The sequence below is a fragment of the Candoia aspera genome, chromosome 1 (assembly GCF_035149785.1).
Source record: "Candoia aspera isolate rCanAsp1 chromosome 1, rCanAsp1.hap2, whole genome shotgun sequence".
Lineage (NCBI taxonomy): Eukaryota > Metazoa > Chordata > Lepidosauria > Squamata > Boidae > Candoia > Candoia aspera.
In genome coordinates, this window is record NC_086153.1 from 81,996,476 (window position 1) to 82,021,435 (window position 24,960).

The window sequence follows — 24,960 nt, forward strand, 5'->3', positions numbered from 1 at the left end:
GACACAAGGGAATATTGTAATATTACTTCTCCAACATCTAAGTATCCAACATCTAAGTAAAGTGAATGTTAAGACTTAAAAGACTTAAACCTGTCTAACGATCTGAAACTTGTGTAACTTTATACTGATGTGTGGCTTTTTTATTCTCAGCTATCTCAAAAATGGGAATAATCCAGTTTTGTCAGCCCTTTGAGGCAGGCCAAGTCAGGAAACAGACATCACAAAAAATACTAGAAATCATTATTGTCATAGGTTGTAATAACAGTTTTGAAGGCCTGACAGCATTTCCCTTTCCTTCCTCTTAGACTAAAGAGTCAAGGTGGGCCAATCTTGAGTTTCTTTCTCCTGTTTTCCCAGGCTAAGTCATATTTTACTAATGATTGCTGCATATTTTCTCCAAGATCATTCCCCCACAGGTTTAAAGAAGTATTATAAGAATGACACTTCACATGGAATGGTGATTATTTTCCATTCCAAGCAGGTCCCGTTCAGTACTGAAAAGGAGAGGAAGAGGTTTGGGTTCAGGCTCAGGGAAGCATTTGTCAGGATGAAGCAATGGCAACTCCTTCCTGCTCTTTAATACCTAAACTTTTATTTGAAGCTGGCTGATGAATTGTGTCTTTCTACACAGCACACTGTACTCGTTGGGATTTTCCTGGCAGCATGAAGGAATTAAGGATGCACGAGTTTCATCACATTCAGGCAATTTGGAATAATGCTACACCCCCTTTTTTTTTTTTTGGACCATAGTCAAAATAAGTGGAAGTTCTTATCAGCTATATCTTTCCAATTCTGAATGCTCAAAAAACTTTTTACAGACAAATTATATTTACAAATATATTTAAAACCTCTGGGTTTTATCTGATAAAAAGCTCTTTCTCCAACTTACATTTCCTATTTAGCCTCATGTGAAAGGAAACCCAGAAAATATTCTGGGTCATTCTAGAACAAAGGAAAAAGAGGGAAACAGCTCATTTTAGAGAACAGTAACTTTAATACAAAACAGAAGCTAGGCCTAGTGATGGTTAAGTACGAAGTTGTGGATGTATTTATTTTGCAGCTAAGAATATTGTTTGACAACCAGAAGAATTTACGAAAATGATAGGAAACCGAAAATGGTTTATATACCTGAAATAAAAACAACAACCTTGTGGCATTTTATTGCAAAACTTACAGTTGATAGTTATATAAAAATATTGTCTATTTCACTAGAGCTGGCACCTCTGGAGAGGATCAGTTTCTCCTTCCAGTGTACTTGCAGAATTACTATTGCAGTATTTTCAATGAATATTATCAGTATAGTTAATCAATGCATGAGTTTCTTTGGTGATAGACCAAGGAATTCGTACTAGGATTTTGTACTCATTACATACATGTTTTGTTCTTTATGTCAACATGCCCTTACGCCAAGTTCTATATTTTAACCACATGGGTTTTAGCCAGTATTCAATTTCAGATACATACCATGTTCAATTTCACCTTTTTAAAAGGTGGTAGTAGTTGTTTTTTCCTAATAAAGAATTTTTTTTCATCCCTTCAGGGTACATTTTAGTCCTGGAATATTTTTTAAAGCAACTTGTTCCTTTCAATTATGAGATGATAGACTTACAGGCAAGCATTTGTCCATTTTATATCACTGCAAAATCTATACACAATTTATAGAAATTTAATTATATGCTGAAACTGCAAGCAACAATTTATTTATTTTCCTCTATAAAACAGTTACTCTATTGTGTTCTTTTCAACATATCCTTTAAAACAGTTTATAAATGCACTAGCTCTGTGTAAGCCACACCAAAGATAATGACATGAATCTCTATTTCAAAAGTAAATTAAGTTTTCCTTTGGAAGATGTAAATAGAGAAGTGACTCTGAAATTAAAGTGATTGATGGCATGGAATTAACTAATCTGAGTTGGCTGAAGATGAAAACAAAATTAAATGGTTTAGAAGTGTTATACAATACATTATAGCAGAAATGTAGTTACAAGTTTCAACGTTCTTAAGCAAAGTTGTTTTGACGTTCTAAAACATTTTATATAAATTAAATACTTTCAACATAACTTTACACTAAAACAATTTAATTTCTATTTAGATTGAAACTGACCACCCAAACCATGTAAAAATTACATGGGAATAATAGATCACAAAAACTGGTGTATTCTAGCAGAAAGCTTTATTAATATTCTAAACTTTGGTCTGCCATAGCAGATGGCAGCATCTAGCCTACCCTAGTTGATTTCAGAAAAGTTAAGTGGGGTCAGAATGGACTAATATTTAAGATTGGGATGAAAAGAAAATCCCACGGCTGTGCATTAGCCTGGGAAATTGAATAGCAGATCACTTTCATACTATACTGTTATGAAGAAAACAACTTGGACATGGACTTACATCACTATGTCATCTACATAATTGATTACCAATCTAGTTAGCTAAATAACTAGATCATCTCCCAACCAAGAAAAAGTGTGGATGCTGACTTCCAAAGGCAAGATTACACATCTTTCCCTCTTCTCTGCCTGGAATCTGTCTGAGATGCTTTAATTTGGATTCCTGCATTGAGCTGTGGGTTGGATTCAATGTCCGAGATGGCCTCTTCCAACTCTATGATTCCATCCCCACTGAATCTAATGGATACATTTGGCAATTACATTAGTTATTTGGTAGCTAGATATTCTGAGCAAAAGTTGACATCACAATTGCATAGTGACTTGTGCCTGTACCTGATTTTTGCTCACATTATTATCAATAGGGTTTGTTTTTTTTTAATATAAAAGCCAGTTTCTAGACAATTTAGAAGCATGGCACTTTGTCATGTAAATCTATAGTACATGCTTCGTTAAAGAGCTACACACTTTTTAGTCTACTGGTATATCAGTTGCCTGTGTTGCAGGAACGTCAACATGCCAAACCCCTGGTATCCTTACCTTTGGTGCCAAATCAGTCTTCCCAGATGATCAGTGGAAATTCATAATTCAGTTTCCATATGTTTTAAATCAATACAATATAGTCAAAATATTAAAGTAGCTATTTATAAATGACCATTTATAAAACAACCTTATGAATAAATGTTTTTTTTTAGCAGTAATCAGATGTAATTTGTTTTAGTCACTATCCAAGAAGTCAGAATCCTACTCACTGATAATTGAATAAGAAGGTCATTTACCTAATATTGGCTGTATGCTACCATGAGTTGAAATGAAATTGGTGGCATACACATTTAATAAATAAATCTCAGCTGGAAATAAGGCAGGACTGAATTCTGTTCTTCCCTACCACCCACAAATAATTTCATAGAAAAATTTATCCTTATGCAGAACATATAATATCAAGCAAATTTCAGAAGGAGATTTGAAGAACTTTTTAGGAAGAGGTGGGCAAGGTCTTAAATTAAAAAAAAAAGTTAAATGCCATTTCTTCAAATTACAAAAAGTCTACTCAACAATATTTCTTTTGTAATTTGGTACAGAATTTTATGCTGAATGATACACACTTTTGTACAGAGAAACATGAGTCTTATGTTCAATCTAGAGAAGATACAATTCGTCCTTGATCATGATAGTGAACTTTAGTTGTCCCCATTACAACTCCTAGAATTTCTAATCAGCATGACCAACTAGACATATCACAAGAACCCTGGACATGTCTGATGAATAGCTAAATATACAATTATGCTATAAAATATGGGGCTTTATTTATTTGGTTTGTGAGAAAAATAAGTGTTCAGATGAATGGTCCTGTGTGTTGATTCCACAGCTTTATACTTCAGCTGCTCTAGTGAGCACTCTGATGAGCTATTAAAGATCACTGTCAACATCTACAAGTGTAGCTTTATAATTTTTAACATTCACATTTAATATATGTAAAGAGTTCTCCTTTAAAAATGAACATATTTTTTATCAGTGAATCCAACCGTATATCAGCTAATCTGCTAATTGACCAGGCAGCGTTTCATTGCATAATGCCATTCAAGTTACTTCAAAAGTAAGTCCCCTTGAGTTAAGCAGCTCTATTATGGCGATTTTTACAGAACTACTTCTCCATCACTGACTGGGTCTTTTCTGACATTTCAAATCTTGAATAACTTCCTCAAATTTTGTAATATCTTTTATTTGGGGTGGGATGCAATGGTTGGAGGATGTTTGTTTCACATTTCTTATTAAAATATAATTAGCTGGGTAGATTAAAAACTTGAAAAATAACTATGCCATATGCTAAAAAATGAAAATAAATGAGAAAGTGTCCCACCTTTCCTTTAGGAGCTCAAGGCAACATACAGAACACTCAGTTCCCCATTTTTTCCTCACAGTTACCATGTGAGGCTGGTTCAACAGAGATGGTGACTGGCCCAAAGTCACCCGGTTAGTGTCTCCCTCATGATTGATGGAGAAACAAAATAAGTCTCTCTCCAGTGCCAGTCCAACACCCTAACCTCTACAGCATACTGGAACAAATTGTATACATCACGCACATCACAGAGAAGTTTGTGCAATCAGTAGCATTGATATTGGACCAAAGATAACATAATATTTAGATGATAGAAGCATGAAAAAATTGGTAGAGATGTTCCTCTTGGCAATGCAAACAATCACAGAAATGAGAGTAAGACCTGTTTATTTCCATTCATTTTTAAGACTGCCAAATGTAATTACTTTCGGACGGAGGGGGATAATATTGCCCTTGAAGATAAGTTTAAGTAGAGATCCAGTTTCAGAAAGCAGCTTGTTTCAAATTGTTTTTTGATTGGATCCAAATCAGAGCCTCATTTCATATATCTGATGCTGCTTATGCTGTTCATTGACTAATGCAGAGAAATTGAGAGCAAATGTAGAGATCTGAGATTAACACAAATTTAAACATGATTAGAACCTGGCTTGAAGGCTAGACAGCAGGCTTCATACAACTCAAGATGTTCAGATAAGGCTCAATGCTCTATGCTTCCATGTGAAAAAATGAGGAAGCAACCCACTTTCTTTTCCATTTCATAGCAAGCATTTTCAAATACTGTTCTATTTCTTGTCAACCCACACTTCTGCAATTAGGCTTACAAAGGGGTGTGTGTGTGTGTGTGTGATATATATATATATATGTATGTATGTATGTATGTATGTATTTTTTTTCAAGCCTTTGCAGCTCTGCTAATCAACCCAGCTGCAGCTTTCTATATCCCTAGAGCTCATACCTTACAGTACTGATTTCAGAATATTTCTCAAGTTTCCTTTTACTTACCAGATTCCCTTTCCCCTTGGTTTTGCAACTGCCAGAATAACCAGATATCTCCATTTTGATATGTCATGTGTGTCATTATACAAGCCCAATACTTTGGTTTCAACAATACTGCTATACCCTCTGGGCTGCTTCCTTGCCTAGCAAACAAAGGTTATACTTAAATACCCTTGACTTTCATCTACTGGATGGCATCATCCAATTTCATTTTTATTTTAACTAGAGGTTCCTTGGAAATTAAGATTCTTCAGATTTCATTAGAGGCTACTAGCTCAATGTTTTCTTTAGTCAGGGGAAATATATACAGAGAGCCAGTCTGGTCTAGTGGTTAAGGCAACAGGCTAGAAACCAGGAGACAGAGTTCTAGTCCCACCTTAGTCCTGAAAGCCAGCTGGGTGACCTTGGGACAGTCTCTCTCTCTCAGCCCAACTCACCTCACAGGGTTGCTGTTGTGGGGAAAATAGGAGGAGGAAGGAGTATTAGGTATGTTCGCCACCTTGAGTTATTTATAAAAATAATAAAGGTGGGATAGAAAAATAAATAAATAAATGTACAATACTGGGCAAATAATCACGTTTCTGAAATTAGTACTCAGCTACAGTGTCATTCCACCAATATGACTATTACATTAGACACGTGTCTTCTAAAGGCTTCAGTGGTCTTTGGCTGCGCAGGCATGTCCGGCACAGATAATCTTTCCAATAGGACCACCACAAAAGAAAGCGGCTAAGAAAATCAACACATGAGCAGACAATTGATAACATCTGTCAAAACAGGTATGTGAATCTTCTGGAGGACATAGCTGCTCTAAAACCTTGAAGGGTGTATTTTGTGTGTGAATGCTCTTTACAAAGCATGTCGATCGGAAGGTCGGCGGTTCGAAACCGCGCGGCGGGGTGAGCTCCCGTTGCTAGTCCCAGCTCCTGCTCACCTAGCAGTTCGAAAACATGCAAATGTGAGTAGATCAATAGGTACCGCTTCGGCGGGAAGGTAACGGCGTTCCGAGTCGTCATGCCGGCCACATGACCCGGAAGTGTCTATGACAACGCCGGCTCCAAGGCTTTGAAACGGAGATGAGCACCGCCCCCTAGAGTCGGATTCGACTGGACTTTACGTCAAGGGAAACCTTTACCTTTACTAAAATATATAAAAAGAAATATTGGCTCTTAAAATATTAAAGTTGGCTCTAAATATGTTGCTAGGTGTCATAATCGGAGCGACTGGTTTTTCACAGATCAGTCCTATAAGCATGAATATCTAGAACTGGACATGGCAAGCTTGATACTGAGAGACAACATACAATAGGGGTACCATATTTGTGCTGCAAAAATCTGGATGACTGCTGGATGGCAGAGAGAGATAGATTTTACCTATCTGCTGCCATCTAGTGATCATCTAGCAGCCCAGGTATGGTAGCTCTTATACAGCTGATAAGGCATGTTGGGGAAAGCAATGGAAAATTACTGTTTCTGCTGGATGCACCGTGGTCAGCCAAAAAGTACATATGCTGCTGTGTTCTGGACCAGCTACAACTTCTGAATGCTCTTCAAAGCAGCATGTTGGGAATGTTGCAATAGTCCAAACGAGAGGAGACTAAGCCCAAGGTCAGAGCACAATTGGTACACAACATGGATTTGTACAAAGAGGGATTAAATACATTATATGTAAATATGAATTACACATAATTTATGTAATACCTATTAACTACTGCAAAGATCCAATTTGGACTTTTAAAATCTTGTTATCCCCTATAACAAGCTGTATCAGTGCTGCTACTTGAGATGTTTCTACTGACCAGGAAGAATGGTGGTAGTGGTGAAGGGAAATCTTCCTGAAGGTGGAAGGCTGAAATACTATGTGAATTTGTATGTATATGTTTGTATGGATAACCTGTGATCTACTATTACAGTAGATGTGACCCACAGGAGGTTCAAAACTTTTCCCACCATTAACCTACATTTGAGAATTAATTTCAACAATTGTGGCTGATCTTTAGGTAGATTATATTCTCCCCACCCACAAATTAAATTATTTTTGCAAAAGCACAATATTCATATATAGTTCAGTGAGATCTGAAACTGTGGGTAATGTTTCCTGTTTTCTTTAAGTCATAGAAAGCCATGTGGCATGATTTTCATGTAGTCTTCAAAACAGAAACAAGCAGTAATGTTTAAGCTGTGATATAGTGACAAATGGTTTAAGCTGATCAAATAAAATGGCAAGATTTTAGATAACACCAAGCTAGATAGAAGCCATAGTAGAACCAGAACCAAGCCCTGATTGCTTCAAAATATCTGAACAAGAGCCATTAGATATTTCAGAAGGGATCTTATTACATCTCTTTATTCAGACAAATACGAATGAATTTCATTCTTCAACTGGCATTCTACTCCCCACAGTTCTAATAGATATTTTTATTGGATAGTTGAAGAAAGCAGAAGCCTTGTCAATTTCCTGCTGCTTGCAGAGATGCTAGATCCCACTTCTTCCACCCTGACTCTCGTTGGTAGGTTAGTACTACTACTACTAATTATTATTATTAAACTTGTAACTCAATGACTTTGGGAGGCACAGAACAAAGAATTACAATAACATCAATAAAACTTAAATGATAAAGATAAAAGATGGCAAGTGTGACAGACCAGATAGAATGAAGTGAGGGGTTTCATTCTCCCTCGCCAAAAGCCTAAGCAAAGAGCCAGACAGCAGCAGACTGGGAGCCATCCAGATCTCAGGGAACCTTGTTTATGTGGAGTCCTTGGTGCTCTCTGAGCCTTGTTGTTTTCTTGCAGATGTTTCATTGCCAGACTAGGCAACATCTTCAGTGCGAACAGGGAGAGGGCCTTGCTCTCTGTTTATATACTGTGGTTTGTCCTTGGGAGTTCCTTGATTGGGCTGTTGTTTGCTGCTTGGTTGATTGACTGAGTTAGTCTGAGATGAAACTACCAACAGACTGTTACAACCACACGGTATCACCGTAGCCCATAAACCAACTAAAACCCTTCAAAACATCTTAAGTAACCCAAAAGACCCAGTAGCCCAAGAAGAAAAAACAGGAGTTATCTACAACATACAGTGTAAGGACTGTAACAGTCACTGTGTAGGACAGACAGGCAGAAGGAGTGCATCCACCAACTGGCAGTCAGAAGACACGATGAAAACCCCTTAATCCCACAACACATGGGATTAACCATACTTCCAACTGGGAAACTGAGCATCCTAAACCAAGCCAAGTCCAAAAACGCTAGAGAATTCCTGGAAGCTTGGCACTCAAACAAAGCAGCCATCAACAGACACAGAAAAGTAAACAAAATTTACATACCATTCAAAAGAGACAATAGAAAATCCAAAAGACCAGAACACCTTCTCACCAGCAATCAACACCAAGATATGCGAAGAGTAACACTAGGATTAACACCAGATGAACAATCAAACAGCACAATACACCCTAATCAAGGAACTATTAACTCAGTCAATCAACCAAGCAGCAAACAACAGCCCAATCAAGGAACTCCTGAGGACAAACCAAGGTATATAACAGAGAGCAAGGCCCACTCCCTCTTCGCACTGAAGATGTTGCCTAGGCTGGCAATGAAACATCTGCAAGAAAACAACAAGGCTCAGAGAGCACCAAGGACTCCACAGTTCAACCCTGAGCTACAAATATTCACTTCTATTAGAACCTTGCTTAAACCAATCAGGGCTCTTGTCAAAGTAAGACTCTCAAAAACTCTGCAGATGCCCTTGTAAAGCTTTACACTCTTGTATGTTACATTCATTTAAAACTACCTTGACTCAGTAATGGAAGTATGAGTACCTCTGAAAGGAATCAGGAGAGCTCGAAAAAGTGGAGAAAAGGGCAATTTAAACTAATTGGGGTAAGTAAGTGAGAACAGTTTCCATTCAAGGGGAGATTGTAGCAAGGATCAGCAACCATATCAAGTGGCAGATACCATTATGTGATTTCATGGATGCTAAACAAACAAGCATACACATATAAGCATACACCCATCATACTATTTTCTTTCAGAATAAGCAATATTATGCAAGGCACATACAAGGAATATGTGATAAACCAAAAGAAATTAAAGACACAAGAAATAAAGCTAAAACTAGTTTACAGCACAATTTGCTATACCTCTCCTTTACCTTTCTTTTACTGTAAACCATTCTTGCTTCCAGTACATCTAATCAGTGCTTTGTGCCTTTTGTTAATTTATACTCCTCACCTCTCTTTTCAGGATCTCATTAGCGCCAACAAACTTCATTTTTCTCCAACTTCTTCTTCCTCTCAACTCATATGTATACTGGTTACTCAGCTCTGCGTACATTTAGCACCTAAATTACACATGCATTTATGTCCCCAACCATCACACCCCTAACAGCACCATAATTATTATTCATTTATTCATAAATACATTCAAACCACCCAGAGAAAACACACCTTATCTTACCCCTTGCTCTGTTGAACTATTAGCTAAGCATTCAATTCAATTCTCATGCATGCTGAACTTTCATCATACACTGCTCTTACTGCATTCAGTAACCAACCTTCAATTCCTAATTTGTGTAAAAGATCCCATAATTCAAGCCTATTAACTTTATCATACAATTTTTCAAAAATGTACAATTTCATTTTATTGAACATTTTAAAAGGAAAAAAAAACTCCAACATCCAAAAAGCAGCAAAAAACACAAAGTACATAAAACCTGGACCACTCCCAGGTTGGGCAATCTACACTAAATGAGGTCTTCAGCGCCCCATTTTGATCCTCAAATTTCCTACGATTTGAGCATTTTACCCTTTGTTTTGATGGGGATTAAGAGCCAACAAGCTTTACAGGGGCTTAATGCATCCATTTCATTCCTTTAAACTACCACAAAAGCTATGATAATGTTGTAGGCCATATTTGCTGTATCCCACACAGAACAGAAGGATGAAATGAAGCCCCATACCCCAAATAGCTTCTACCATCTTAGCCCAACCTACTTCATCACGTTGCTTTTTGAGGGGCAAAAGCTTGAGCTCCTGGAGGAAAGATAGGGTATAAATCTAACGAATAATGAAGACATTGTGCCAATGAGGATTTTTACAATAATCATTGGTTTTGGTAGATAACTAGTAAATAATAATTGTAAAACATTATCATGAAGAAAAATTCAAGTTTTGTCTAAAATCTAGACTTTTCCAATGGGCACACTCCATATGCACTGGGCTACCATATGTATCACTACCAGCCAGGCTATTTTAGCTTCACCACTTCAAATAGCTGGTGAAGATCTCTGTGACCAATCTTTCAAAGGTAGCAATAACAAATGAAATTAGCTAAATTATTGACAGATTAAATGAATTCTATTTACAACTCATGAAATGAAAAACAGTCTTGTCTTGCTTGTGGAAAACTTGGCTATTGGTCTCCTATATATTGGAAAGTTTTACTATTAGGATTAAGTCTTCCAGAACTACCACATACCATTAACAAAACAGCTGCAATTAAAAGACAGATTCAGTTCCAGCATTCTCCAGCAGATGTCATCATGAGGCAAGGGTAGGCTATCAAAAACATCACGGTAAAATAAAACAAGTAGTTTCTTTACAGTCAAATCGAGTGAAACAAATCTAAGACAAAAGGCAATGCTTAAAAAGGCTGTATTTTTATTCTTCAACATAAAGTCAAAAATAGTATAAACAGCAAAAAAATACTAAACATCAATGCAAACAAAAAATCAATTTGTTCTAAAATTGGTATTCACAGTACTTTTCTGTATATAAGCATTTTGTTTCCCTCAAATATTAAGCCAAGGAAGGTATTCCAATGTTGCAGTGCAGCACTTGAAAATTTTAAATGAGAGGTGCACTTAAGAACAACCATAGGACAACCTCCTTCTACCCCTGCCAGACTGAAAGAAACCAAACAAACCCAAATGGGTCTATACCACATGTGACAATGCAATTTCCTAATGGCAAGTATATCCAAAAACCACTAGAAAAATAAAATAAGCATTTCTATGGAAATGTGAGCAGATGAATTTTTAAACACTTCTGTTCCTTTGTGTGAGCTTTGCAGCTGTGAAGCAGTAATGGCAGAGTAAAATATTTAACATTGTTGATTTTTTACACTGCAGGGAATGGATGCTCTATCTTTTGATGTCAGTTGAATTAGTAAAATATTAAGCTTGTTAAACAGATATACTATTCTAACCAATATCTGCGTCTCTTAAAAATAAATTACATCAAGTTATTACCTAGGCAGGCCTCCTGGATTTTAAAGAATGGCTAAAATCCTATTTTAATGTAATGAGGCAAAAGTCATTCACTTTTTTCATCGAGTCTCCTCACTAAAAGTGTAGCCAACCCATAGTGCTCATGATAAAAATAACGATAACCTAGTCTGTGCTTAGAAATTCTCATGGTTTATCATCCCATGCTTCCTATTATGAACTCACCAAGCCAGTTTTGGGATTGTTAACTTTGAGGCGTTTGTTGTATGGAAACAGTAAACCATTACAGGGGGGTTCTGAGGAAACTGGCCTCCTTTGTGTCAACTCAATAAATCTTCCCCAAATCAGCCACTCCCTGTTTTTATATGGAATTAACAGCTGTTTGTTGCTAGTAACTCCTGTCAATGCAGTAATCAACCTTACATGACGAGAATGTATCTCCAGCTAGTTATTTTTTCTTTGGAATGTGCATGCACTAAAGTAACACATGCAGGATTTTAAATAAATCCCATGAGGTCAGGCAGAAAAAGAGACAATATCCCTTTACATGAAAGCTGTAAACATTTTAATGGTTCAGTCAAATAACTGCAAACCATCCATAGCTTTCTGTAAAATGGGAAAAAAATATCTCTGGTTATCAAGATTTTTCTCTAGGTAATTTTCTTTACATGCAAACAAAATGAAAATCTGTTATCGCTGCGAAAAAAAATACAAAATTGTACACAGTGTGAGGGTTTTTCTTCCCAATAAGTCACCTGGCATTTCTGCAATAAAGATGGCCTTATTCCAATTAAAACATTGTGCTTTTTTCCTTTTAAAGGTATTTTTTTCAGTGTCTTCAAGATGCAATGTATTCATTTCTTCACAATTCCAATTTTTAAGTGTACTTGCCTGCAGTTATGCTTACTATGTATATATGTCGGTGTATACACACACACAAATCAAACTTTGCATTAAACTTTGTCCTGAGAATAGGGTATTGCAGGTCCTAGCATCTTAAAACCAAGACAAAATGCAATGGTTTGCAACATTTAAATTCTTATGTTCGCTATCCCTGAGGGAATGTCTTTTCTTTAAGCCATAAGAAATGTCCTTGTATCAAGCATCAATATGAAATTGAAACATAGTTGATAATAATCATGGCTGAATGGCAGTTATCAATTACAAACAGCTTAGGGACTTTCTAACGACCTTTGTCATCCACTGACAAAATTAAGAACATGGGTATCTTTACTTTTCAAGCCTTCTACTGAAAGATTCCTCTTGTTACCTTTGCTATGAGCCTCAAAGAAATTTAAAGAAATCCCTCAGGATACAGTGGTGGCTCCTGAAATCATTAAGGGGGAGAAAGCTTTCTTTCTTTCCTTTCACCAGCTCTCTTTCTTGCCCAATGCCTTCACATCAACTCCATGGTGTTCTAGATGGTCCCTTTGTGGGATATGTTTTTAAATAATGTAGGAGGCAATCTTTTTGTGGAAGCCTCTGCTAGATCAAAATCCTTTTGAAAATGGAAGATTTCTCAATCCAACCCACTAATGTCAAGTATTTTTTAACAAGCAGGTCAATTATAGGCTTATAGCATCACAAAATTAAGTTGGTTATATATAAAACTGTATACAATACTCAAAACAATTCATAATTGGGTCTTAGGGGTTCCTTTGGGTTGCTTAATGGTATAACCTTAGGAAAAAAGTGATTTGTTGTACAACATTGCTGTTTTACGTCAGCTTTGTATTGATATAACTGTATATATCCAAAGAAACAGAGGATGCCATCTTATTGAATATCCCCATCTCATGTGATCACAGGTAGGGATAGGTAGAAAGAAATCTATGTTATGGCACAACACAGTATGTTTCACACTAAAAAATAAATGATATGCAAAAACAGGTAATCCTCCATAACTGAAGCACCACCAGTTCATTTATTTATAACTGTTGACTGAAAAAAGTTATATTGTTTGTTGTACTGTCTTTTACAATGAACAGCACTTTGGTACTCACAAACAGTAAAGCAGCACTGTCTTTCAAATACCAACACTACTGTAACACCCACCGTAGCGTGGCATGCAAATCCACAATTGCAACCTTTACTGATTTTGCATTCATCAAATGGTAATCTTCTGTTTCAAATATGAGTAGCACAGTAATGTCTGGCTACAAAGGAGATATTACAACAAGGAACTTCATAAAACATGGAATATGACGCTTATATCCATTCATAGTTTTAAGTACTATAATAATCAACTTTGTAGTACCAGGATTCCAAACTGTTGGACGTTATAAATCACCAAACAAATTTCAACTAAATTTGTTATTTAACAATGTAACCAACAAATCCAAGCCACCAATAAATTGGCTATAAAACAGATAATTTTTACTTCACAGCACAAAAATAATTTGTCCTTTCAGTGACGTATAAATGTCCACAAAGTCCAAAGGCTGCATTGCTGTTGGAGTTAAATAAGGTCTGTTTAACCATTGTTGTGTTCTAAATTGCTTAGACTGAGCTGAGTTTTACAAGGCCACGCACTGAGTCTTCATGCAGTGAATCCTGGCTAACCAGGCTGAGGCTGTGCATGGTACGGCTTTGTGTCATGGAGTACCCAAGTGGCAACATCCCAGGTGGTGATGGAGCTTCTTCAGGAGTAAGAAACTGATGATTTTCAGGGTCCTCTTTTAATGGTATCATTTCTGCCAAACTTGTTTCTGATGTGAGATTTGGGATGGAAGAGGGTGGTGTTGGTTGTCCTAGTGTCACCATGGCACAGGGAGCACCAAGAGGGTTTTTTCCTGGTAAAGGCAGCTCTTCACTACTTATGCTGGGCTCGCTCTGGAGGAGTGGGGTGGCAGCGGCCTGCAAAACGAATTTAGTGCTCTGAATGCACTGATCTTGATCACACTGAAGAATAGAAGGGTGTCAAAATAATATACAAGGCCAAAGAGATACACAGAGGTGAAAGGGTATGGACAAAAGAGGAATGGGACATAAAGAGAAAGAAAAGAGTTATTAGTTACACTTCCTTGTTAAACTGACCAAGAGAGCATGCACAATATACTGATGAATTTCAGGGAAGTGAAAGTATATAGTATGAAAAGCATTTGCCAGACAAAATAATTCATAAACATGCTAACCTTTCCCCCACAGTATACTGGTATTTATATATTTCTGTGTACGTCTTGCAGTTTGGCTCTGCATCATTATTTAAGGCTAGAGACTCTTTCAAACAGCAACTGGCCAGATTTAAAGAGCTTTCAACACATAAATCTGTAGTTCTCTGTATACATGATAATCTGTACACATTCAAAATTCCTGCTTCCATCAGTTTTCTAGCAATGAGAAGAACTCAGCAACATAGCAAGACTGCAGCTTCATTTGGGTAATAAGCACATTATAGGATCTGAGTTGAAAAGGACCATCTAGGCCACAGAGTCCAACCTCTTGCACAGGGCAGGAATCCGAATTAATAAATCCCATACAGATGCTTGTCTAGAATTCGGTTGAACATATTCAATGAAGGGGAGACCACCACCTTTCTGGATAACTGGTTCCTCTGCTGAACTGCTCTTATGTTTTTTCTAACATTCACTCGGTATCTGCCTTCCTGTCACTTAATCCACTTTTTCGTGTCCTGCCCTATGAAAGAAGAGAGAACAGATCTTGATGTTCTATGTAACATCATCTCAGGTGTTTGAAGAGTACTATCATATACCCCAGAGTCATCTTCACTGCAGCTGAACTTATCTAGCTCCTTCAAACTCTTTTTCATAAGGCTTAGTTTGTAATCTCCTGATCAACCTCATTGTTCTTCTCTGAACTTTTTCCAGTATCTCTGAATCCTTCTTAAAGTGAATAATCCAGAACTAGACAATAGTACTTAACATGGGATCTGACCAAAACAGAATAAAATGTAACAATTATTTCCCGTAATTTGTAAACCATACTTCTGCTGATACAGTCTAGAACCTTCATTTACCTTTTTACAGTCACATCGGTATGCCGGCTTATATTTAGATAGAAATAATAACAATCGTTTATTGAAATTGTATGCCACCTGACTATCAACGACTCCAGGTGACTCACAACGATCAGATAAAGAAATTACAATAAAATATAAAGGTTAAAGATGGCAAGCACGATGAAGCGAGAGGTCTCATTCTCTCTGTGAGGACCAAGGTGAAGAGCCAGGTCTTCATGGCTCTTATAATCAATGACTGTTCTGAGATCATTTTCACAAGTACTGCTACTACGTATGAAGCAATAAATCTGACAGCACCTTTTCTGACTATTTTATTAAAAGGCATGAACTTTCATGAGCTACAGATCACCTCATTGGATGTAGCTCACGAAAGCTACACGAAAGTCTTTTAACAAAATCTGTTTAAAACGTGATTCCTTCTGATTTTTGGCTACCAAAGATTAAAACACCTCCCCTTCTACAATGTCTACTAAGCAAGGTATCCCTCATCCTATAACTGTGCATTAGATTTTTATTTCTTAAGTAAAGAAAACTGAACTTGTTCAGTTAAAACTGAACTTATTCTCTGTTAAATGTTATTTTATTAATTTCAGCTGAACAGGCATACATTTTAAATGCATATTGTGTGAACAATAGCCATAAAGTGGTTTGTTCGGTTTCTGTTTAGCACAATATGAGAATCCAAACTATTATGGCTTATTGAATAAGCCAAGGTTAAGCAATCAGCATGTTGCATGAGCCAGGGCATTGGGCTGTATCTGACATTTGTACAAGTAGAAGTCAGCTTGTAAAAACTTTCTTCTTACCCTTCTCCCTACAAAACATTCCAGAGAGCTGCAGTTTCCTGCTGAAATATAGAGCACATTCTATATAGGTGCAGAACATTCTTGCCTAAGTTAAGTCATTCTTCTACTTGAGTTTATAAAACAATACCAATACTGAATGTAAACCTCTTCTAACGTAAATAGGTAAAGGTTTCCCTTGACGTAGAGTCCAGTCGTGCCTGACTCTAGGGGGCGGTGCTCATCTCCGTTTCTAAGCCTTAGAGCCGGCATTGTCCATAGGACACTTCCGGGTCATGTGGCCAGCATGACGACTCGGAACGCCGTTACCTTCCCACCGAAGTGGTACCTATTGATCTACTCACATTTGCATGTTTTCGAACTGCTAGGTGAGCAGGAGCTGGGATTAACAACGGGAATTCACCCCGCCGCGGTTTTGAACCGCTGACGTTCCGATCGGCAGCTCAGCAGTTTAACCCGCAGCGCCACCATGTCAATATTCAGTATATGTATGTGTTGGTTAATATGAATTAACCAACATATGAATGCTACATCATTGTCCAAATATATGAGATTATTGGAGGCATGTTGTAATGCAAAAGTCAATATTGCATTGTTTTGTGTAAGCATGAATGTACTTTTTAGAATATCTATGTCATATAATACACCTGCTTAACAATAAATCTATTTTTACAGTGATTTCTCTTTTAAAAGCAGAATTAAAGATATTCACTACTATTCCTTTTCTTTTTTGGTCTGAATCAAAGAAAGATTATTACTATTTGTGAAATGAGATATACAAAACAAAATACCCGGTTTATTTATTGGATTTATTTGTTGCCTCAATCAATTAGAAAAATACATAATAACTTTTCTGAATTTGCAAAGCATTTCATGAGCATTAGGTGACTGAGTCTCAAAACTTCCAATAAAAACAGGCTTGTATTAGTCCCCCCACTCTTTTACAGATGGGAAACCAAATCAGAAGTACAGGTTTGCCTAAGGCCTTTCAGTATCATAGCTGAGAAAAAATTTAAATAGGGAATATGCAAATCAGTTATTACAGTATATTGACTTGATCAAAGGATAAAAGAGAAAAAAGTATACTGTATACCCATGAAACATTAATATGCAAACTTCTAGACTCTTGAAATTTATAAAACAGTTAAAATTATTGGGGTACACAACTGACTAGATATGGAAAGCAGCTTTGCATTTTTAGCTGATGTCCCTGTGGGCCACTAGATGGATCTGTGTGTACATACACTCACAGATTTCATATAACTACATTTCATTTTTGTTTTTTTACAACCAGATGCAAATAAAATATATTTATTTTGCTGCAGGTTTAAACGATGTATTATGTTGAATGCTGATTTTATTGTCCCTCTAATCCCAGATATGGATACCTTTACATGGATAAAATTGTGTAAGCTGTTTACAATATTATGTTTTGTTTTCTGGTGTCCTTGATAAAGAAATTGTCCAAAATTGGGCTTCTACACAAAAAATTATTTCTTACTGGTGCACGAGATACTTTCTCTGCCCCCTTGTTTTTATTTTCAATGCCTCCCCTTTTTCCTTCCACAATTAAGTACAAATATAACCCATACCTTACTGAACTAGCCTGCAATCTTTAACATGATTAACTGGGAGTAGTGCCACCAGAAACAACGAACCTTCTTTCCATGTAATCAGGCATTGGATGAAGCCAAATGGTTAATTCCTTAGTCCAGGAGTGGGCCACATTAGGCTTTGCGCAGCTTGTGGAAGGCTGGGTGGGGTAAGTCCTGATTTTAGGGGAGGTTTTGTGGGGTTTCTATTTTGTGAAATAGATGCTTCCAGCCTTACAAGACTTTGAACTCTGTAAAAGGAATGTGATAATGTACTTTCTGCATCCTTCATTCAAACTCTGCAGAAATGTAAACTATGGGCATATTAGAGATAGTAGTGGGGAAGAATACTTTTATCAATACTTGGAATAATTTCTACAAGAATAGAAAGAGAGGGAGGCAAAATGGAATCAGGATTCTGGTTTCTAAACTTTTAAGCAAATCCACATATACATTTTCAAAATTTTCTACTGAACATAATATTAATTCACTGATCATGAAATACACTAGGCTTTGCAAGAGACAAGCTCTTCATCACAACATGATATAGCCATAGACCGATGTCAGTCACACTGTTTAATTTCCTTAAGATTTTAAAAAGCTTGATAAAAAAATATAGGGCCTATGTGTTGTACTAAAACCATTCTATTACTGTCATTTAGCTAAGTACTGTCATTTTTATGCCTGAATCCTGTTGTTAGCATTAAAAATGTTTGCTTTCATACAGAGTTTAATTTTGAACGCAGTTTAGTGTACTTAAGCCTCAATCCAGAAAAGCACTTAAACTTACATAATTCTGAAAACATTTTGGCTCCTATAACTGTTTTGAGAAAGTGCTCTAATAGACTGAGAATCATCCTTCCCTTAGTGATGGTTCATATACTATTTGCCATACTAATGCATAGGCCACTGTTTTAGTCTTAGAAAAGTATGAGTATATGAATACCACTAACCTCATCAAAATCTTTCCAAACTTTTAAAAACTATAACTGCTGCTCATTAACTATTAATAGATTAATAGACAAATAGACCATAACTAACATCTTGTAAATGAAGTGCCAACTGATTTCAAAGAAATTTATCCTACTGAAAATTGTTTTTTTATAAGTATGGATAATTTATTAGCTACTTTATTTGTAATTAACTATTTTAACATTACTTCTAAAGCTAAATATTAAATATATGATAGCTACTTCAGTTCCACTGCTTTTTTAATATTACTGATACAAAATAACTTAGAAACATAGAAAATATTTTTTTTAAAGATATGGTTTTATTTCTTTTCAAAATTACAACAGTTAATAGCATTTTTGAACTCTTCCTTTACAACACAAAAACATATATATAAATTTGAATTAAAATCCAAGAAGCATCTCTGCAGGATCTAAGATGATTACATTCCATAATACTTTCTGGCTAGGCCTGAGATAAAAAGATAACTTTATGCTACCATATCTAAAACTTCTCAAAAAGAAATTGCAATTAAACATTAAATAGCAATACATTTATTTTTCCATGTTGCCTAACTACCACTGGAATTCTACATCAGTGAGTATCATTTCACTGAAAGGGACTTGGAAGAAATATCAAAAAATTATTAGACTTAAGAAATACACTACTTTGAAAAAGGGAAATAAATACAATGGGACTTACTTGATTAAGGTACAGAAAAAACAGCAGCATTTTCATAGCAAATATTTAGTGGGTTTCTATATTGCTGCATGAAAATTACCCCCATTTCATGCTGTTACAGAAGCCCACTTCGTAATACAGAAAAAAAGAAAATGCACAGAAAAAATGAAAGGATTATAAAAATCTTGAGGCAAAGGGGGCTCATAAAAAAGGCAAAACCCATGCATTCTCGATGATAAATAGGTTTGCTGAAATAATGGCTGTTAAGGTTGCATTGTGGACTACTCTTGTTGATGCAAGTATAAGACATGTTTTCTAATAATCATGTTTAGAAGGTTAGGAGCTGGTCATAAAATAATTAAACCTGTCTTAGTAGTTGTTTTAAACCTGTAAATTCTGCCTGTCCAGTTTATTCAGTTTTGTTACAGCAACAGAGATGTAATCTTGAAGAGCATTCGGAAGCTTCAACTGGTGCAGAACGCAGTTGCATGAGTAAATGGTGTCGGATATTCTGTAACACCACCACTGCATGATATGCATTGATTGCCACTGTGTATCCAGGTGCAATTTAAGGTGCTGGTTGTCACTTTTAAAGCCCTTCATGGCTTGGGACCGGGTTTCCTGACAGACCATCTTCTCCCAGTTGTTTCTACCTGTCTAATTCAGTCTGGCAGATTGGACATGCTGCGGGTCCCGTCAGCCAAGGGATGCTGGCTGGTGGGGACGAGGAGCCCCTGCCCTCTGGAACATTCTCCCTCTGTGGGCCTTTTGTAAGGTCTTGAAAATCTGGTTATGTGCCTAGGCCTGGGGTCCTGAGTGCTAAGGGCTGTTTCCTGGTTATAATGACATCTATGGTTATAATTTTTCTTGGCTACTATATATATTTATTTTTGCATTGCATTTGTACTTGGTTTTAGTTGATTATATGATTGTTCACCACCCAGAGTCATTTGTCCAAGATGTGTGGCCATAGAAATTGAACAAACAAACAAACAAACAAATCTGTGGACAAATGCAATAGATAATTTCTGGCAGTTGGGTACGTGTAAGGTTTTGCCAGCTGAAAGGGAAGCTTACCACAGTGGTAGATAGTGACAGTTTTTCTCTTTTCCCCCCACTAGCATTTTTTTTTAGTCTTCATGTATTTTATCTTATTTATATTTTAATGTTTTTTAATGTTTTCTTTTATGAAAACTTTTTTGGAGTATCTACAGAATTAAGTCACAGAAATGATGAACTACAACAAAACCATAGTATAAGGAACTGGGCTAAATCTGTATGAGTTTTAACTGAAGTATAAGATTTATCACAAATTTGAAACAGAAAATGATGAAAGAGCTCTGTAAGATTAGGGTGCTTAAGAAAAATACAAACATCACAGAACAGATGAATGAGGTACTGACATTACCAGGACTACCTAGAATTAAAATTATCCCAGTTCCAGGAATTTTTAAAGAAAATACATATGACTGCAACAGTAACAAATATTTCTAAAACATCTGAAATTTTTTCTTGAAAAATAATAAAAAAGAGGTGAATCAATTATGAAGAGATGGCACAATCCACAATGTTGAATCAAGAATAACCTTCATAATATAACAACTGGGTGACTGTGGATTGCAGCCTCAAATACTAATGAAAAAATGTTTAGGAAATGACTATTGGTGAGTGAGTGGATTCTCATGGCATATTTTTATGGCATAAAAGAACTGGTTAAAAAAGTGATGGAGTACTAGCAGTGTACTAGGAGGGGGGAAAAAAGCAAAATATACTACCAACCTTCAAAAATGAAAAGGTGATCCTGTCAATTACCACCTGGTTAATCTAACTTCTGTCCCCTATTAAAATAATGGAAATATTGAGAGAAAAAAGCATAAAAACCCAAATATTTTTAAACACTGAGGCAGTGAAGCAATGGGCATTTAAAGTAATATTAATGAAGGTTTGATGCTGTAATTTTTCAGATTACATTATAAAGTTTTTACATGAAATTATATAGATGGTTCAGATGACAATAAAAAGATTTCATGTTCTTGGTTTGTTCCTTATTTCACAAATATAGCTGTGGCACAAAAAAGGTTACAGGTAGTCCTCGCTTACCGACCACAATTGGGACTGGCAACTCTGTCGCTAAGTGACGTGGTCGTTAAGCAGAAAATCGCATGATCACAACAGACGCACAACCTCACTTCTGCTACCATTAAGCGAATCTCTGCGGTTGCTGAGTGAGATATCACATGACTGCGACCTATGATTTTACTTCCGTGTTTTCCATTAATCTTGCTTGTTGGAAGCCAGTTGTGAAGCATGCAAATGGTGATCACATGATCATGGGACACTGTGACAGTTGTAAATGAGAGGACTGGTCGCAAAGCTAGTTTTTTTCCCCAACCATCGTAACTGAACGGTTCCTAAACTGTTCTGGCAATCAGTAAGCAAGGATTACCTGTAGACTGAATTAAGAACTATGCTAGATGGGTTGCCTGGTTAACTGCAACAAAGTTAGAATTTCAGATAGAGAGGGACACTTGAAAGTGCTGCTATGGAGATCATTTGTTTTTAACATTCATCAATAAAAAGGTGGAAAAGAAGCAATAAGGGCTTATCAAATTTACAGTGTTTCAACAGATTTAGACCCTGAGAACAATGAGAGTGAAGTGGCATAAATAACCAGTTTAGAGGAACTGAAATCATTTGGAAAGTAGACTGGTCCTAAAGGAGCAAAAATCTTAAGTAATAATCTAAACATATATACAGTTTGAAACGATCATCATCATCAAACCATCACAACATCTCTGGAACATTTTAAATTATTGAAACCCTTTCTGGAATTTTGTTCCCAGATTTACGAATATTAAGATTATAAATAAACATTACAATGTTTATTTCATCACATTGATGAATATCATGATGTTAAGGACAGATTTAAAATCACTGTTATTTTAAATCAAGTTCTCTATTTTGACTTTTTAACTGAATAAGCATGCATACCAACTTATATTTAACAAATAAAACATACTGGCTTACAATGAAACAAAAGTATTTAATCCAGACTTGTTTTCAATATTGCCTGATCTTCACTGGTGCTTAGAAATTGTCCCCAGAAAGCCAGAGTTAGGTTACAATCCACACCTATTTAACCTTGATGTAGCCACATATAATAAAGGAAAACTCATTTAGAAAACACGCAGAGTTAATGAGCAGGGTTTTTTTTCAAAGCAAGGACTTGAAATACAGGGCAATGTGCACATAACACAAAAAGTAACTACCCATTATGTTTGGCTGGTAATAGCTTAATAAAATGGGAAACCAAGCAGAACTTTGCTGAAAGGCATAAAAGAAATGAAGTACTTACTTACAGAGAGTTCTTCCAGATTGGGCTTTTATTGTGCAATTGTGCAGCATATTTCATATTTTAATGTGGATTTGTATATTATTTCCTATTAACTTGTCTATGATTTTTCTTATCACTGAAAATCTACTGAAGAGAGGAAAATGTCCTGTATCTGATGATACGAGAAACCATCTGCTATAATCATACAGTAAGGCATCCCTTGAATCTTAGTATCTTTGGGAAGCCCACAATGACAAACCATCTGAAATTTTTATATCATATAAACCAGATGGTACTCAACCTTAATTAAATGTCCATGTGCGACCATTTAAATTTAAGTTTTAATAAGTTTGCATTTAAGTCAGATCTTATTTTCACGTAGACATTTAAAAATAGTTTTTTAAAATAAAAATATCTCATTTAATTTACAGCATTTTTTAAAAATCCACATGGGTTCCTATATGGCCTCCAATGTCAAAAAGTTATTAGATATTGTTGCTTTTAAAATATTTCTATCATTTTTCTTTAAGCATAAACCTTTTACCTCTTGCATAACCTTACTTTTTCTCCTAAATTTCATAGAAGCAAAATCTTGATTGGGATTTTTGGGTAATATAGGTTTGAATTTCTTCCTTTCTTTTTAAAAATCTCTTCTGAAGTCTTTAAAGGGTTTAGTTAGTACTGACTTTATGAGAAATATCTAGAAACCTTAGAAATTACTGTCCAAATGAAATCAAAAGGCTATAACTCTTAGTTTCATCACATGCAATGTATCAGAACATATGCTGATTTAATTTCCAAATCTTTATCTGAATTTACAACTATTACCAAGGAAACATATAATTCTAGAAACCAGGAGGCTGTGAGTTCTAGTCCCACCTTAGGCATGAAAGCCGGCTGGGTGACCTTGGGCCAGTCACTCTGTCTCAGCCCAACTCACCTCACAGGGTTGTTGCTGTGGGGAAAACAGGAGTATTTGGTATGTTTGCCACCTTGAGTTATTTATAAAAATAATAAAGGTGGGATATAAAGTAAAAATAAAAAATAAATAAAATAAATTGATCAAGATTATGCTACACCATTCAAAAGGACGTCTTAATGTTGATTTCATCTCTATTTTAGGGAGCGTAAAAAACAAGGATTACATCACAGATTATCTATTTATTTCAGAAAACTCTAGTCAACTGATCAAGTTAGGTGGGAGCTGATGAAATTATTCAGTGACAATGCAGCCACATTAAACTATCAGACTGATCTGATACTATACTCTGAGATAGCTGGTGATGAAAGGGGATTTGAGAAGCATACAAAGGAAGAATAGCAAGGAAGTTGCCAGTAAACTAAAACCAGGTGTGGAATATAGAAAATGTAGATCAGAAAAAAATATTAGTGCTACAGCTGAGGGAAGAGAGACCCCAAATGACCTCAAGGACAGACCTCAAAAGGACTGAACTAAGAAGCGGGTTTCTGAGTGACTTCAAATTCTTTCTTCAGTTTACATGTGGGAACCATGGTTATTAGAATGTGTAAGATTTCTTTAGAATACCCAATAAAGGCAAAAAAGTAAAAATACAGCAAGAAAAAAAACAGCATAAAGAATAGTAAAATAAGTTGACACCTGAAGTCAATTTTAAATAACAAATTTATTGAAATTTTCTTAGTTCTGTTTGGCCTACACACTTCTTCCTAAACAATGGAAATATGGGATCACTACCATGAGAGAAAAACCAAAATAGAGGAAGAAATATTGTTATCAGCATAAGTTGTATTAAACTAAATCCATTCATTTATAGCAAGCATTGCTTTATTTCCCCTATATCCACTTATTTGGATGTAAGCCCAGTGAACTCAATGGGACTTTGTGTTAAATAAGCATATATAAAACTATGTTATGAACATTTAGTAATAACGCTATAAAAGATACTGTTGGTACCAGAGTCAATAAAATGGTTGATATTTAAAATATAACAAATTGGTATTGCTGGCAGATATGAAAAATGATCAATGAACCCACCTTAGCAAATCAATGATCAAGGGAATCTCATTTCTAAATATATTAATGTTATATGAAACACAAAGAGAATTCACATAGCTATAAAAAAGGTGTGCCATTACTGTACTTCTCTTAAATGAAAAGTTTTAAAAGTTTGAGATTCACATCTTTTCTTCTTTT

General features: G+C 35.9%; 1 protein-coding gene across 9 annotated transcripts in view; it reads right to left on the reverse strand.

The window, feature by feature from the left end:
* Positions 1–410: 410 nt before the first annotated feature.
* The window catches only part of ZDHHC14 (zinc finger DHHC-type palmitoyltransferase 14), an 80,054-nt gene continuing 55,504 nt past the window's right edge, over positions 411–24,960 (reverse strand). For 4 of the 9 annotated variants that reach the window (XM_063308211.1, XM_063308177.1, XM_063308168.1 and 1 more), the window contains exon 9: positions 10,865–14,348. In XM_063308211.1, the coding sequence (XP_063164281.1) occupies positions 13,947–14,348 (402 nt within the window). In that variant the 3' untranslated portion in view covers positions 10,865–13,946. Of the gene's footprint in view, positions 495–10,864; positions 14,349–14,979; positions 15,084–21,232; positions 21,292–24,960 lie in introns of those variants that run through there. The other 5 variants (XM_063308194.1, XM_063308185.1, XM_063308229.1 and 2 more) reach the window with 4 other exon arrangements.